This window comes from Aquarana catesbeiana, linkage group LG11 (assembly GCF_042186555.1).
Source record: "Aquarana catesbeiana isolate 2022-GZ linkage group LG11, ASM4218655v1, whole genome shotgun sequence".
Classification (NCBI taxonomy): Eukaryota; Metazoa; Chordata; class Amphibia; order Anura; family Ranidae; genus Aquarana; species Aquarana catesbeiana.
The window spans coordinates 101,967,106-101,983,668 of NC_133334.1; the positions used below are offsets into that span (position 1 = coordinate 101,967,106).

Genomic DNA, 16,563 nt, shown 5'->3' on the forward strand with positions numbered 1-16,563 from the left:
GCAGAGTTCTCCCTTTCATTACATCAGCAGTGTGCACAGCTTCCCTCCCAGTAAATAAGGAGTGTCCAGAAAGCTCCTGCCCAGTGCAATATAAGTGTACAGAGCCCCTTTTCCCAGTTGCATCAGCTATATACAGGGACCCCTCTTTCATTACAATACAAATGTTCATAGCCTGTTCTCCCATTCCATCAGCAGTTTGCAGAGCTTCTCTGACCCTTTTTCATTTTTTACCCGTGTGTAATTAATTAAAGAAAGTGAGGGAGGTTAACAGACATCTTCAGAGGAAGAAAATCTGTCAAAAAACGGAATGATTCAATTCTGTACTTACCATGTGTTACAATCTACCTTGACTTTAGTCCCATAGGGGTAAACATCTTCATTGTGGATACATGGGCACCATTCCTCAGGAACACAACCACCAGCCCCATCATCTAGAAGTCCATCAGGGCAATTACATCCCGAGATACACTCTCTCTGGAACTGTTAATGCAAACCAAATGTATACCAACATGATGTAATGTAATGTTCATTTATTTGAACATTTTAAAGGAAACCTATAATGGTTTTGGGTCAAGTTTATTTTAATAGGAAATTCATTTTTTTAAACTGTTATTTTATTTTGTATTATACATTCTAAACATATACATCTACAGTATATGTTTGGCAAATAAACGTTTACTATACAGTTGTGCTCATAAGTTTACATACCCTGGCAGGATTTATGAATTCTTGGCCATTTTTCAGAGATATAAATGATAACACAAAAACATTTTTTTCACTCATGGTAAGTGTTTGGCCGAAGCCATTTTTTATCAATCAACTGTGTTTACTCTTTTTAAATCATAATCACAACAGAAATAACCCAAATGACCCGGATCAAAAGTTTACAAACCCTGGTGATTTTGGCCTGATAAAGGGTTTGAATGGCTATTAAAGGTAACCATCTTTCCTGACAGGCTCCATGGCAGCATACGTGTGGGTTGACCCCGCCTCCATAACTACCCAATAGGACCCCTCCCTGTAAATTTCAGCTGTGGGCTCTCAGCCGTGTTCCTTTTTTGTCCTCCTCCGTAGGACCTGATGTTTGGTTCTCCTACCTGAAGACGATGTCCCGCGATCGTATCGGCCGACTGATGTGATGTCTCATCCCTCCAATAAGCCTTGACTGTTAGCAGGGTATGGAGTGTATTGCAGAGTAAGCGCTGAAGAGCTGGAGTCATTTTTGAATGAAAAGCACGCACAGGCCGATTGCCTAGCAGTATGCAGGTGGCCATTATCTGCCAAAAGCCCGGTGTGTGTATGGATGTTCCAGCCGAGTCGATCGTAGGTGGTGGTGAGCATATATCGCCTTCATGGCAGCAGTGTATATATTTGTTGTTGTTGTTTTTCTCTCTGTATGCTCTTTGTCAAATTGCCTATGCAGCGGCTGGTTCCCTGTGCGTTCCAGCCGCCGCTCCCTCTACTTCCGGGTTCTGTCTGCGTTCTGCGCAGGCGCAGTTCCGGAACGAAAGCGAGGCCTGGTTTCGCGCATGCGCACGACGACCGTGGGCCTGGCGCGGCCGTGACGTCACGCGGCGCCAATTTTAAAAGCCTGGGGAAGCTCTTGCAGAGCTCGGGAATGATCGTGGGCATAGCGGCGACTTCCCTGAGCATCTGCAGAGCCTTCCCCAGGTAAGTGCAGTACAGATGGGTCTGTGCTTGCTGTTTTGCTTTCTGGTGTATCTGATTTACTCTGTGTTCACCTGCAGTGATTCCCAGCATCAGCCATGGACTCTTCACTGCCTCCTGGTGGCCAGTCCTCTCGCAGCAGGTAGGATTTGAAAGTATATTTCTTTACTTACCTGCTGGGGGGAAGAGAGCAGAGTGTAGGGCATCATTCTGACTTGTGCCTTTCTCTCTCTCTATTCCTGTCTTCCTTCTTTCCTTAGCCCTTCTAGGTCTGATCGAAGACAAAGTAGTTCCCGCAGAAGGAGCGGGTCATCTAAATCACACCACCGGCATTCCTCCTCTGGCTCTAGACACCATGGTTCATCCTCTAAGTCTAAAGACCACAGTAGAGGCTCTCCTCACCCCCCCTCATCTCATAGGGGACCGGAGAAGATATGTTGGGGATGCAGGGTCCCAGTTCCTGCCAGCAAGTCTCTCTGTGACCGCTGTTTTTCTAAAGCAGCTAATGAGAGGGAAGGTGCAGACCAACACCTGGAAACTCTAATCAAGCGAGTTGTGAAAGAATCACTGCAGGAGAGAGACGCTGCAAAGCCTCGTGATTCTCCTCAAGATCCACTGATTCCCCTGTCAGAAGAGGGTCCAGTTCCTGAGACGTGGGAGTCTTCTCAACCTAGCCACCAGTCAGCTCCCCCCTCAGATAGTGGGTCAGTAGCGGATGATCCTGGGATGGGCTTTGAATATGCCCTGGTTCCTTCTCTGGTGAAAGCGGTTAAAAACGCTCTGGTTTGGGAAGATCCAGTTATTTCTCCTGCTAAACAGAGAAAGTTTTTCAAACAGCTCAGCAAGGAGCGTCATTATTTTCCTTTCCTCACGGAAGTGGGAGCTATAATTTTTGAAGAATGGGGCAAGATAGATAAAAAAAGCTCTATGCAATCCAAAGTCGCAAAACTATACCCTTTCAAGGAAGAAGAGGTTAAACATCTTGAGTCAGCTCCCTTGGTAGATGCTGCATTAATGAGGCTTGTGAGATATGTGACTCTGCCTCTTGAAGATACAGTCTCATTTAAAGATCCGCTAGAGAGACGGATTGATGCCGACCTAAAAAGGATTTACCTGACAGCAGGCACAGTGTGCAAACCAGCTCTGGCCTTAGCAGCAGTCTCTAAAGCTTTGGAGGCATGGTCAGACAATGTGAATGACTCTCTTAGAGGTATCTCTGAAGAAGCGGCTAAGAGCTCCCCTATTCAGGAAATCAGGCTTGCCTCTGCCTTTCTGGGGGAGGTCTCTATTGACATTGTTCGCCTAGTGGCTCGGGTGATGTTGTCGTCGGTCACCGCCCGTCGGGCCTTGTGGCTGCGACCTTGGTTGGCGGACCCAGCCTCTAAACAGGCTTGGTGCCGTATTCCATTTGAGGGTTCATCCCTCTTCGGCAACAAGCTGGATAGTGCCATTACCCGGGCTACGGGTGGTAAATCGGGGTTCCTCCCTCAAGACAGGCGTTTACAGAATCAAAAACGCACCTTTTCAAGATCGCAGAACACCGACCGTGCAAGGGAAGCACGTAGTTATAGGCCTGGTCGGGAATTTTCTAGATCCTGGAAATCCAGGCAGTCCTCTTTTAAAAAGCCCACAAAAGGGGCTTCTACCAGTAACCAGGACTCCACTAAGTCCTTTTGAAATTGGGCCCGCTCAAACATGTCAGGTGGGGGCTCGTCTGCTCCACTTCCGGCATGTTTGGGCGGCCTCAATTCGGGATTTCTGGACTGTCAAGACAGTGTCCTCAGGCCACACCTGGATTTTCAACAGCACTCCCAGACTAAGATTTATACCAACAAATCTTCCAAGTTCAGAAGAGAAGAAACAAGTTCTTTTAGCTTACATAAGCTCTTTATTAGCTCAAAACGCAGCCATTCCTGTTCCAGATGGCGAACGAGGAGAAGGCATGTATTCTCCTCTGTTTCTGGTACAGAAGAAGAACGGCACATGGAGGCCTGTTATAGACCTGACTCATCTCAACCGGTTTATCCGAAAGGAAAAATTCAAGATGGAGTCACTATTAACGATTCAACAATCGGTTCATCTAGGAGATTGGCTGGTGTCAATAGACTTGAAAGACGCCTACTTTCATGTCCCAGTGGCGGCAGACTTCCAAAAGTTCCTTCGCTTTGCTGTAGGTGATCAACACTTACAGGTTACCTGCCTTCCATTTGGTCTCACAACATCACCTCGGGTGTTTTCCAAGGTTCTGCTGGCTGTTGTTGCTCTGCTCCGAGTCAAAGGAGTTCGCCTTCACCACTATCTCGACGACCTCCTCCTTCTAGGCCAGGACAAGGGTCAGCTTCTAAAGCACAGGAGTCTAGTAATTTCCACTCTCCAAGAGTTTGGGTGGCTCCTGAATTTGGAGAAAAGTCACCTGATTCCATCTCAGTCTCTCATATTTCTAGGTGCCCATTTCAACACACTAGAGGGCACCATCTCGCTACCAGAGGAGAAGATCGTGGTGATCCGGGACAGGATCCGTTCGACTCTTGCTTCATCTCACCTTTCCGCTCTTCAATGTCTGAAGGTGATCGGCACAATGGCAGCCACCATTCCCATGGTGAAGTGGGCTCAATGGCGCACTCGCCCATTCCAGAAAGGGTTTCTCCAACAGTGGGATTCTCCCAGCAAGAATCAGCGCATCCTTCTCACTCCATCCATGAGAGAGTCTCTCCTTTGGTGGCTCCAAGGGAAAAATCTCCGCAATTGCCATTCGATTCTTCCCATCACATGGGTCACAGTGACCTCAGATGCCAGCAATCGGGGCTGGGGCGCTCATTGCCTGACAGAAGTGGCTCAGGGCAGATGGATCTCGCCATCTCAGAAGACTGTATCCAACATTTTGGAACTTCGAGCGGCCTTTCAGGCGCTCAGATCCTTCTACCATCTGATAAAGAACTCCTCAGTGATGCTCCGGTTGGACAACACAACCGCGGTGGCCTATATAAGGAAACAAGGTGGGACTCGCAGCTGGTCCCTCCTAAGGGAAGTGGAGCCAATCATGAACTGGGCTCAGAAGAATCTGTCCAACATTTCGGCAGTCTACATTCCGGGGGTCCAGAATGTTCAGGCGGACAACAACGAGTGGTCCCTGCACAAAGAGGTGTTCAAGTGGCTCCTGACACTGGGAGTGGCTCCAGAAGTGGATCTGTTTGCATCCCCATGCAACTACAAACTCACCAAGTATTACTCGAGGTTCCGGGATCCCCAAGCATATGGGATAGATGCCCTCACGGATCGGTGGAGGTTCAACAAGGCGTATGCCTTCCCTCCGGTACCTGTGATACTCCAGTTTCTCCGCAGGCTCAGAACAGAGGAAGTGGAAGTCATGGCAGTGATACCGTTTTGGCCCAACAGGCCATGGTTTCCCCTCTTAACTCTCCTCAGTTATCGGGAGTCAATCCCTCTGCCTCTCAGGGCGGATCTTCTGTCCCAAGGTTCTATCCTGCATCCATGCCCTGCTCATCTACATCTCAGGGTTTGGTTTTTGAGAGGGGAAGGCTTGAAGCCTTAGGTTGTCCAGAAGAAGCCATCCCGACGCTTCTGAATGCCAGACGGAAGAGCACTAATAGAGTGTATGAACGTATCTGGTCCAAGTTCACAGAGCACATGGCCTCTAGACCTAATCCTTGTGGTTCTCCAAAAGTCCAGGATATCCTCAGCTTTCTGCAAACAGGGTTGGATTTGCCTCTAGCAGTAAGTTCCCTTCGTGTGCAAATATCAGCCATCTCGGCATTCACAGGAATTTCATGGGCTAACCATGCCCTGGTTCGCCAATTCTTCAAGGGTGCTATCAGGCTAAGACCTCAAAGGAAACCGAGATTCCCCAAATGGGATCTTCCCCTTGTTCTAGATTTCCTTTCCACGCTTGGAACAGATCCTGATAATCCTCTATCAGTTAAAGACCTCACACTCAAGACCGTCTTCCTGGTGGCAGTAACTTCAGCCAAGAGAGTGTCTGAAATCAGGAATTTAGGTTCCAAAGAGCCTTTCCTGACCTTTTTCCCAGATAGAGCAGTATTAATTCCCATGTTGGGCTCAAACCCTAAAGTGACTTCTATTTTTCACGAAAATCAGGAAATTGTATTGCCTACCTTTAATACAACAGAAGGTCAAGAAGTTCATCCCCTTGATGTGGGACATACTTTGAGTCAATACCTGGAAGCTACGGAATCATTTAGACAGACGGACTTCCTTTTCATTCTTCTGCAAGGGAAAAATAGAGGAAAACGGGCCTCAATCAGATCCATCTCTGCTTGGATAGTACAGACCATTCAAAGGGCTTATAAAGCGAAGGGCTTGGCTCCTCCAGAGGCAGTGACTGCACACTCAACTCGGAGTATCTCAACCTCGTGGGCGGCTTCTCTTCATGTCGCACCCGAAGTTATATGTAGAGCGGCTTCCTGGTCATCTATCAATACGTTTGTTTCTCACTATTGTGTTGAACCTGCCGCTTTGTCATCCATTAATTTTGGTTTGAAAGTGCTGTCAGTGGACAGTGTTAAATAAATTTATTTTCTCGCTCAGCATTGTGCCCACCCGGGTGTGTTTGGCGAGTTATTTCCCACACGTATGCTGCCATGGAGCCTGTCAGGAAAACGGAAAATTTATATCAAATACTTACCGTAATTTTCCTTTCCTGATAGGCTCCATGGCAGCAGGAGTCCCTCCCAATGCTTGGAGTAGGCTAGTTACGAAACACGGCTGAGAGCCCACAGCTGAAATTTATAGGGAGGGGTCCTATTGGGTAGTTATGGAGGCGGGGTCAACCCACACGTATGCTGCCATGGAGCCTATCAGGAAAGGAAAATTACGGTAAGTATTTGATATAAATTTTCCGTTTTACATGTGATCTGTTTGCTTTTAACCACTTAAGCCCTGGACCATTTCGCCGGCCAAAGACCAGAGCCCTTTTTGCGATTCGGCACTGCGTCGCTTTAACTGACAATTGCACGGTCGTGCGACATGGCTCCAAAATAAAATTGACGTCCTTTTTTTCCCACAAATAGAGCTTTCTTTTGGTGGTATTTGATCACCTCTGCGGTTTTTATTTTTTGCGCTATAAGCAAAAAAATTGCGAAAATTTTGAAAAAAAACACATTATTTTTTACTTTTTGCTATAATAAATATCCTCCAAAAATATATATTAAAAAAAATTTTTCCTCAGTTTAGGCTGATACGTATTCTTCTACACATTTTTGGTAAAAAAAAAAATTGCAATAAGCGTTTTTTGATTGGTTTTAGCAAAAGTTATCGCATCTACAAAATAGGGGATAGTTTTATGGCATTTTTATTAATAATTTTTTTTTACTAGTAATGGTGGTGATCTGCGATTTTTATCATGACTGCGAAATTATGGCGGACACATCGGACAATTTTGACACATTTTTGGCCATTGACCATTGTCATTTTTACAGCGATCAGTGCTATAAAATTGCAGTAATTACTGTAAAAATGACACTGGCAGTGAAGGGGTTAACCTCTAGGGGGCTAGGAAAGGGTTAAGTTTATCCTAGGGAGTGATTCTAACTGTTAGGGGCGTGGCTACGAGTGACACATCACTGATCACCGATCTCGATCACAGGGAGCTGTGATCAGTGACAGTGTCACTAGGCAGAACAGGGAGATTATTATTATTATACAGGATTTATATAGCGCCGACAGTTTATGCAGCGCTTTACAATATTAGGGCAGACAGTACAAGTACAATACAATTCAATACAGGGGGAATCAGAGGGACTTGCTCGTTAGAGCTTACAATCTAGGAGGGAGGGTCAAGTTATACAAAAGGGTAATAGCTGTGGGGGATGAGCTAATGGAGAAAATAGTGCAGTTGTTAGATGGAGGCAGGATAGGCTTCTCTGAAGAGGAAAGTTTTCAGGGATCGCCTAAAAGTGGATAGAATTGGAGACAGTCTGACAGATTGGAGTAGGGAATTCCAGAGGATGGGCGAGGCTCGGGAGAAGTCCTGGAGGTGGATATGGGAGGAGGTGATGAGGGAGCTAGAGAGCAGGAGGTCTTGGGAGGAACGGAGATGGCAATTAGGTTGGTATTTTGAGACTAGGTTAGTGATGTAGCTGGGGCAGAGTTGTGGATGGCTTTGTAACTTATTGTTAGTATTTTGAATTTAATTCCTTGGGCGAGTGGTAGCCAATGGAGGGATTGGCAGAGTGGGGTAGCAGACACTGAGCGGTTTGTAAGGTGGATGAGTCTGGCAGCCACATTCATGATGGACTGAAGGGGGGATAGTCTATTTAAAGGTAAGCCAATGAGGAGTGAGTTGCAGTAGTCAAGGCGAGAGATAACCAGGGAGTGAATCAGGAGCTTTGTGGTTTCCTTGGTTAGAAAGGGACGTAGTTTAGAGATGTTGCGGAGGTTGAGGCGGCAAGCTTTGGAAAGTGATTGGATGTGGGGCTGAAAGGAGAGTTCAGAATCCAGGATAACACCTAGCACCCTGACATGTGGGGACGGGTGGATGGTTTTGCCATTGCTCTTGACAGAGAAGTCAGGGGAAGAGGCACGTGGGGGAGGAAATATTATAAGCTCGGTTTTGGACAAGTTGAGTTTGAGGAAGTGGTGTGAGATCCATACAGATATGTCGGTTAGTAGGTTAGTGATGCATGAGGAGACTGATAGAGTGAGTTGAGGGGTGGAGAGATAGATTTGTGTGTCATCAGCATAGAAATGATGTTGAAAGCCGTGAGAGGCTATCAACTGACCCAGGAAAGAGGTGTAGATTGAAAATAAAAGAGGTCCAAGAACAGAACCTTGGGGGACCCCGACAGAGAAGGGAAGAGGAGTGAAGGAAGTAGAATTGTAAGTGACACTGAAGGTGCGTTGGGATAGGTAGGATGAGAGCCACTGAAGAGCACAGTCACGGAGACCGAGGGAGTAAAGTTTTTTGAGGAGGAGGGGGTGGTCAACCGTGTCAAAGGTAGCTGAAAGATCCAGAAGTAGGAGTACAGAATAGTGTCCGTTGGTTTTTGCAGTTAGTTGGTCATTTGTGAGTTTTAAAAGGGCAGTTTCTGTGGAGGGTTGAGGGCGAAATCCAGATTGAAGGGGATCAAGAAGGTTGTTTTTAATGAGGTGGTCACTCAGTTGGTTGTAAACCAGGCATTCAAAGGAGTTTAGAGGAAAAGGGGAGCAAGGAGATAGGGCGTAGGTTGTTAAGATTGGTAGGGTCCAAGGACGACTTTTTGAGTATGGGGGTGACCAGTGCATGTTTTAGAGCATCAGGGTAGATGCCAGAGGTGAGGGAGAGATTGAAGATGTGGGTTAGAGAGTGTAGGATGGGATCAGAGGGTGACTGTAGCATTTGAGAGGGAATAGGGTCCAGGGGACAGGTGGTTAAGTGGGCGATAGAAAGGAGTTTAGCAACTTCATCTGTAGGAGCAGATTTGAATAGGGGGAGTGTCAGTTGTACCTGTTGACATGGGGTCTTAGCTGGAGAATGGAGATTTCATCACGGATTGTATCAATCTTGTTTTTGAAGTGATTAGCGACCTCCTGGGCAGTGAGTAAGTCAGTGGGTGGAGGTGGCGGAGGACAAAGTAGAGAGTTGAAGGTAGAGAAGAGTTTACGGGGATTGGATGAGAAGGTGTTAATAATGCCGCGTACACACGGTCGGACTTTCCGGCATACTTGGTCCGGCGGACCAGAGTGTGCCGGACAATCCGCCCGTGTGTGGGCGGCGGCGGACTTTTCCGGCGGACTTCTTCCCAAAAGCCCGCCGGACCTAGATTTTAAACATGTTTTAAATCTTTCCGTCGGACTCAGTTTCGGGCGGAAAGTCCGCTCGTGTGTGTGCTGGTCCGACGGAAAGCCCGCTCGTGTGTAGGCTGGTCCGACAGACCAAATACGACACGAGGGGATGGTATTGCATCTCGCGCTCGCTGCAATAGGAAAAACAAATCTTCCTATTGCGGCGAGCGCGGGGCATACCAGGCCCTTAGGTCTGGTATGGATTATAAAGGGGAACCCCGCTACGCCGAAAAAACGGCGTGGGGTCCCCCTAAAATCCATACCAGACCCCGATCCGAGCACGCAGCCTGGCCGGTCAGGAAAGGGGGTGGGGACGAGCGAGCGCCCCCCCCCCTCCTGAACCGTACCAGGCCGCATGCCCTCAACATGGGGGGTGGGTGCTTTGGGGGAGGGGGGCGCCCTGCGCCCCCCCCCCAAAGCACCTTGTCCCCATGTTGATGAGGACAAGGGCCTCTTCCCGACAACCCTGGCCGTTGGTTGTCGGGGTCTGCGGGCGGGGGCTTATCGGAATCTGGGAGCCCCCTTTAATAAGGGGGCCCCCAGATCCCGGCCCCCCACCCTATGTAAATGAGTATGGGGTACATGGTACCCCTACCCATTTACCTAGGAAAAAAGTGTAAGTAATAAAACACACCACACAGGTTTTTAAAATATTTTATTAAACAGCTCCGGGGGGGGGGGTCTTCTTCCGGCTTCGGGGGTCCCTCCGCTTCATCTTCTCCCGGCGTCCGGTTGGTTCTTCTCCGCTCTCCGGCCTCTTCTCCCGGTGTTGCAGGTCTTCGGCCGGCCCCTCCGCTCTCTTCATGTAGCTCTATTGCGAGCGGAGGTCCGGACTTCTGGGCTTCTTGGCTTCTTGGCTTCTTGGCTTTTCTTCTCTTCTCTTCCCCCAGATGTTGACACGACGCTCTCTCCGGCTGGACTGGTCTCTGAGGGCTGCGTTGTGACTTATATAGGCGGAGACCCCGCCCCCATATGATGTCACAGTCCCTGGGCATGCTGGGACTGTGACGTTTTAGGGGGCGTGGTCGACCACGCCCCCTAAAACGTCACAGTCCCAGCATGCCCAAGGACTGTGACATCATATGGGGGCGGGGTCTCCGCCTATATAAGTCACAACGCAGCCCTCAGAGACCAGTCCAGCCGGAGAGAGCGTCGTGTCAACATCTGGGGGAAGAGAAGAGAAGAGAAGCTAAGAAGCCAAGAAGCCAAGAAGCCCAGAAGTCCGGACCTCCGCTCGCAATAGAGCTACATGAAGAGAGCGGAGGGGCCGGCCGAAGACCTGCGACACCGGGAGAAGAGGCCGGAGAGCGGAGAAGAACCAACCGGACGCCGGGAGAAGATGAAGCGGAGGGACCCCCGAAGCCGGAAGAAGACCCCCCCCCCCGGAGCTGTTTAATAAAATATTTTAAAAACCTGTGTGGTGTGTTTTATTACTTACACTTTTTTCCTAGGTAAATGGGTAGGGGTACCATGTACCCCATACTCATTTACATAGGGTGGGGGGCCGGGATCTGGGGGCCCCCTTATTAAAGGGGGCTCCCAGATTCCGATAAGCCCCCGCCCGCAGACCCCGACAACCAACGGCCAGGGTTGTCGGGAAGAGGCCCTTGTCCTCATCAACATGGGGACAAGGTGCTTTGGGGGGGGGGGGCGCAGGGCGCCCCCCTCCCCCAAAGCACCCACCCCCCATGTTGAGGGCATGCGGCCTGGTACGGTTCAGGAGGGGGGGGGGCGCTCGCTCGTCCCCACCCCCTTTCCTGACCGGCCAGGCTGCGTGCTCGGATCGGGGTCTGGTATGGATTTTAGGGGGACCCCACGCCGTTTTTTCGGCGTAGCGGGGTTCCCCTTTATAATCCATACCAGACCTAAGGGCCTGGTATGCCCCGCGACGGGGCTCGCAAGGTGTCAATCTAGCCGATAAAAGCGGCAAGATTGACATCCTTTTCTAGTCCCGTCGCACCTGAGTCACGTTCAAAATGAACGGACTTGTCCGTGTGTGGGCAAGTCCGTTCATTCTGAAAGTCCGCCGGAACTCCGGCGAAAGTCCGTCGGAAAGACGGGCGGACTTAGCCCGCCGGAAAATCCCGGCGTGTGTGGGCAAGTCCGTTCGTTTTAAAGTCCGGCGCACCTGGCGGACAAAGTCCGTCGGAAAGTGTGCCGGACCAAGTAGGATAGAAAGTCCGCTCGTGTGTACGCGGCATAAGAGTTGTAAAATAGGTTTGCTTGGCAGTGTGGAGGAAAGAATAGTATTTTTGGAGGGCAGATTTGTATTGGTTGAAGTCTTTGAGAGACTTAGTCTTGTGCCACAGACGCTCAAGAGCGCGACTACGTTTTTTGAGAATTTTAGTGCCATCTGTTTGCCAGGGTTGTAGGGGTCGAGGCCTGATTCTGCGTGTAGTGAGGGGAGCGAGCTTGTCTAGGGTGGAGGACAGAGATTTATTGTAGATGGACGTGGCTTGGTTGGGGCAGGACAGGGGAGAGATTTTGTCATAGAGGTGGTCAGTAGCAGAATAGAGGAGAGAGGAGTTGAAGTTGCTTTTTTACATTAGCAACTCTCCGTTCTTCCTCACCATGAGACGATCGCGGATATCCCCGCGGACATCGAGTCCACAGGACCCGCTATTCGACTCACGGAGATCCCGGTGGGCCCGCAAGCTGCCTCTTAAAGGGCAACGTACAGGTATGTGATTCTACCTGTATGTGCCCTTCTGCCGCAGTATATCTGTGTGAGGCGGTCGGGAAGCAGTTAATTAGTTTGTGTGTATAAAAGGTCAATGAGTTTCTAGACTCCTGACAGACCCTTGCATCTTTCATCCAGTGCTGCACTGACGTTTCTGGATTCTGAGTTATGGGGAAAGCAAAAGAATTATCAAAGGATCTGCGGGAAAAGGCAGTTGAACTGTATAAACAGGAAAGGGATATAAAAAGATATCCAAGGAATTGAGAATGCCAATCAGCAGTGTTCAAACTCTAATCAAGAAGTGGAAAATGAGGGGTTCAGGTGGACCAACTAAAATTTTAGCCACAGCTGCCAGGAAAATTGTTTGGGATGCAAAGAAAAACCCACAAATTACTTCAGGTGAAATACAGTACTCTCTTAAAACATGTGGTGTGATTGTTTCAAAATGCACAATAAGTAGGCACTTGAAGAAAGATGGGCTGCGTGGTTAAGTTTCCAGAAGAAAGCCATTACTACGCGAATGCCACAAAGTATCCCACTTACAAAACGCCAAACAGCACAGAGACCAGCCTTAAACCTTCTGGCACAAAGTTATTTGGAGTGATGAGACCAAAATTTAACTTTTTGGCCACAACCATAAACATTTGGAGAGGAGTCACCAAGGCCTATGAGGAAAAGTACACCATTCCTACTGTGAAACACGGATGTGGATCGCCAATGTTTTGGGGATGTGTGAGCTACGAAGGCACAGGAAATTTGGTCAAAATTGACAGCAAGATGAATGCAGTATGTTATCAAAAAATACTGGAGGAACATTTGCATTCATCAGCCAGGAAGCTGTGCATCGGATGTACTTGGACATTCCAACATGGCAATGATCCAAAACACAAGGCCAAGTCGACCTGTCATTGGCTACAGCAGAATAAAGTGAAGGTCCTGGAGTGGTCATCTCAGTCTCCTGATCTCAATATCATTGAGCCACTCTGGGGAGATCTCAAACGTGCAGTTCATGCAAGACAGCCCAAGAATTTACAGGAACTGAAGGCTTTTTGCCAAGAGGTTTTACCATCTGAGAAGATAAAGAGCCTCACCCACAAATACCACAAAAGACTTCAAGCTGTCATTGATGTTAAAGGGGGCAATACACGGTATTAAGAACTGGGGTATGTTAACTTTAGATCAGGGTCATTTGAGTAGTTTCTGTTGTGATTATGATTTAAAAAGAGAAAACACGGTTGATTGAAAATAAATGGCTTCAGCCAAACACTAACCATGAGTGAAAGAAAAGTTTTTGTGTTATCATTCATATTCTCTGAAAAATGGGCAAGAAATCATAAATTATACCAGGGTATGTAAACTTATGAGCACAACTGTATGCCCAGAAGTCTGTGGTTAAAGGCTAAGTTCACCTATTTTTTTTCCTTCTAAATTCCAGCTCCCCTATGCACCAATACAGCATTTATGTACTTTTTTTGCAAAAATATCAAAGCTTTCCATAAAATCTACAGACACGTACCTTATAGTCCTTCATCCATGATTCCAAATGTATCTATTGCTTCTGTCTTACGTCCTTACAGACTTTAGGTTATGACACAGGAAGGAGTTGACCAGCTGACCTCATTAGCACACACCCTGCATCATCTACCCTCCCACTCCCAGCTGTACGTTTTTTAAAGGAAATTCAATTAATCAGTGATCACCCTTCTCACTAAATACACAATATACAATCAGATTGCATAGTGTATGGCCATCTTCATATAAGTACATAGAAGGGAGTGGACAGAAACACTCAGCTGTCAAGCCCCATTCATATCTCTGCATAGCGGGAACTCGCATTCCCACATGTGGGGTTTTTTTTTAGCAAGGGGGGAGGTCGTTTGGAGCATTATCACACACAGGGCAGCCCACCCACCTGAATGTGTTGCCCTACACACGCAATCACCCCAAAGAAGCTTCAGAACTTTTTTTAAGAGCGGAGTTTGGTGCGTTTTTTATTTCAATTTTTGGTGCAGCGCATTTTTGAAATGCAAGGAAACGCACAGATGTGAATGGAGCCTCATTGTGTTAACGCACCAATTTCACTTTCAGGGCCCGTTCACATCTAGCATAGTGGGAGCGCACATTTTGTGGCTTGTTTTTCCTGTGACATGCATAGGACAGCCCGTTGATTTAAATGGGCTGTGCTATATGTGGCTTATGGGACTTGTTGGCCTTTTGTGAGTTGCGTGTTTTTTACTGTGCATTTTGCAGCATTTGACACTTGTTTTTTCACATGGCAAAATACCAGAGACTGGGGACATGGTACAGGAGATGGTCAGAGACTGGGGACATGGTACAGGAGATGGTCAGAGACTGCGGACATGGTACAGGAGATGGTCAGAGACTGCGGTCATGGTACAGGAGATGGTCAGAGACTGCGGTCATGGTACAGGAGATGGTCAGAGACTGCGGACATGGTACAGGAGATGGTCAGAGACTGCGGACATGGTACAGGAGATGGTCAGAGACTGCAGACATGGTGCAGACATGGTACAAGAGATGGCCAGAGACTGGGGACATGGTACAGGAGATGGTCAGAGACTGGGGACATGATACAGGAGATGGTCAGAGACTGCAGGCATGATACAAGAGATCAATGCAGCCTCACCAGTGCCTGTCAGATGCAGCCTGTCTGTGTCCCCAGTGGAGCCAGCCAGCCTTTGTCCCCAGTGCAGCCAGCCTTTGTCCCCAGTGCAGCCAGCCTGTGTCCTCAGTGCAGCAAGCCTGTGTCCCCAGTGCAGCCAGCCCAGCAAGCCAGTGTCCCCAGTGCAGCCAGCCCAGCCTGCCAGTGTCCCCAGTGCAGCCAGCCCAGCCTACCAGTGTCCCCAGTGCAGCCAGCCCAGCCTGCCAGTGTCCTCAGGGCAGCCAGCCCAGCCTGTCAGTGTCCCCAATGTAGCCAACCCAGTCTGCCAGTGTCCCCAGTGCAGCCAGCCCAGCCTGCCAGTGTCCCCAGTGAAACCAGCCCGGTCTGCCATTGTCCCCAGTGCAGCCAGCCCAGCCTGCCAGTGTCCCCAGTGCAGTCAGCCCAGCCTGCCAGTGTCCCCAGTGCAGCCTGTCCGTGTCCCCAGTGCAGCCAGCCCAGCCTGCCAATGACCCCAGTGCAGCCAGCCCAGCCTGCCAGTGTCCGCAATGCAGCCAGCCCAGTCTGCCAGTGTCCCCAGTGCAGCCAGCCCAGCCTGCCAGTCTCCCCAGTGCAGCCAGCCCAGTCTGCCAGTGTGCCCAATGCAGCCAACCCAGCCTGCCAGTGTCCCCAGTGCAGCCAGCCCAGCCTGCCAGTGTCCCCTGTGCAGCCTGTGCAGGGGAAGAGAGGGAAGAGAGAGGAGAGCCGCCTCCGCCTGCTTGATTAGAGCACCGGGAACATCACAGCTTTCATTTCAATAGCTGTGTGTTCCCCGCCGTGCGCACCGCCATATACAGCCCCTCCTCAGGGGCTGTATGTGATGGCAGGCACGGCGGGGAACACACAGCTATTGAAATGAAAGCTGTGATGTTCCCGGCGCTCTAAACAAACAGGCGGCGGCTCTCCTCTCTCTTCTGCGCTATACGACACCCCCATAATGGGCGGCACCGGGGGGCGCCCAGGCCCTGCCCCATTTTCGGCTCCATTATCGGCCATTTTTCTCTTTAGGCAAATTGTCGAAAAGGCCATTTTCGGCCGATATGTTTCGGCGGCCGAAATTTCGGTGCATCCCTACCAAAATACATAAATAACAAGACACTTACATATTCAGCACCAATGGTCTTGCAGCTCCTATGGATGGGGGCGCCTTTTTGTTTGTTACAGTCATAATAGACTTTTCCTGCAGGACAATCTGGAAAGAGACCATATATGAGTCTAAAATAACTGGACAAGTTCTGATTCTGTTTGGTCATACAAATGTCTGAGCACTTTCTGTTTACCACAAAGGCTCTAATTAGATTATGATTTCTGTATATGTACAATCTGTGATTAAAATTTACTGAATATAATAATGCGTAGTATATGTCCTTACCTTCGGGGGCATGTGTACTGCAAATAAGTTTCCCATGATGGCAAGTGCTAGTTGAGAAAGTAAGAAAATACATCATTAGTATTTCATGTTCATATTCAGTGATATCTCTATCAAGTCATTAAATGGTATGTCCCCTGGACTATCAGCAATTAAATTAGTACATGAATGGAACAATCATTGTAAATGTATGCAGTTATACAATTGTAACATAGGATTGCAATAGCTGTATGTAAGCAGGTTCAGTACAGCCTCCTAGCTGTAGGTGTGCTGTTTCGCAGTGCTGCTACAGGAGGAGAATGGAGGATAAGAGAAACTTTGTTCCTCAGAAGCCTCCATACATGTAATCAGGGTAGCAGCTGCCCGGTTGGATGCTGCAACCATGGA

At 48.7% G+C, this 16,563-nt stretch overlaps 1 protein-coding gene across 1 annotated transcript in view; it reads right to left on the bottom strand.

Annotated features, from left to right (window-relative positions):
• The window catches only part of LOC141111717 (uncharacterized), a 491,097-nt gene that overhangs the window by 365,648 nt on the left and 108,886 nt on the right, over window positions 1-16,563 (bottom strand). Inside the window, 3 exon segments of the mRNA XM_073603861.1 lie at window positions 329-480; window positions 15,911-15,999; window positions 16,180-16,226. Of these exon segments, the coding sequence (XP_073459962.1) occupies window positions 329-480; window positions 15,911-15,999; window positions 16,180-16,226 (288 nt within the window).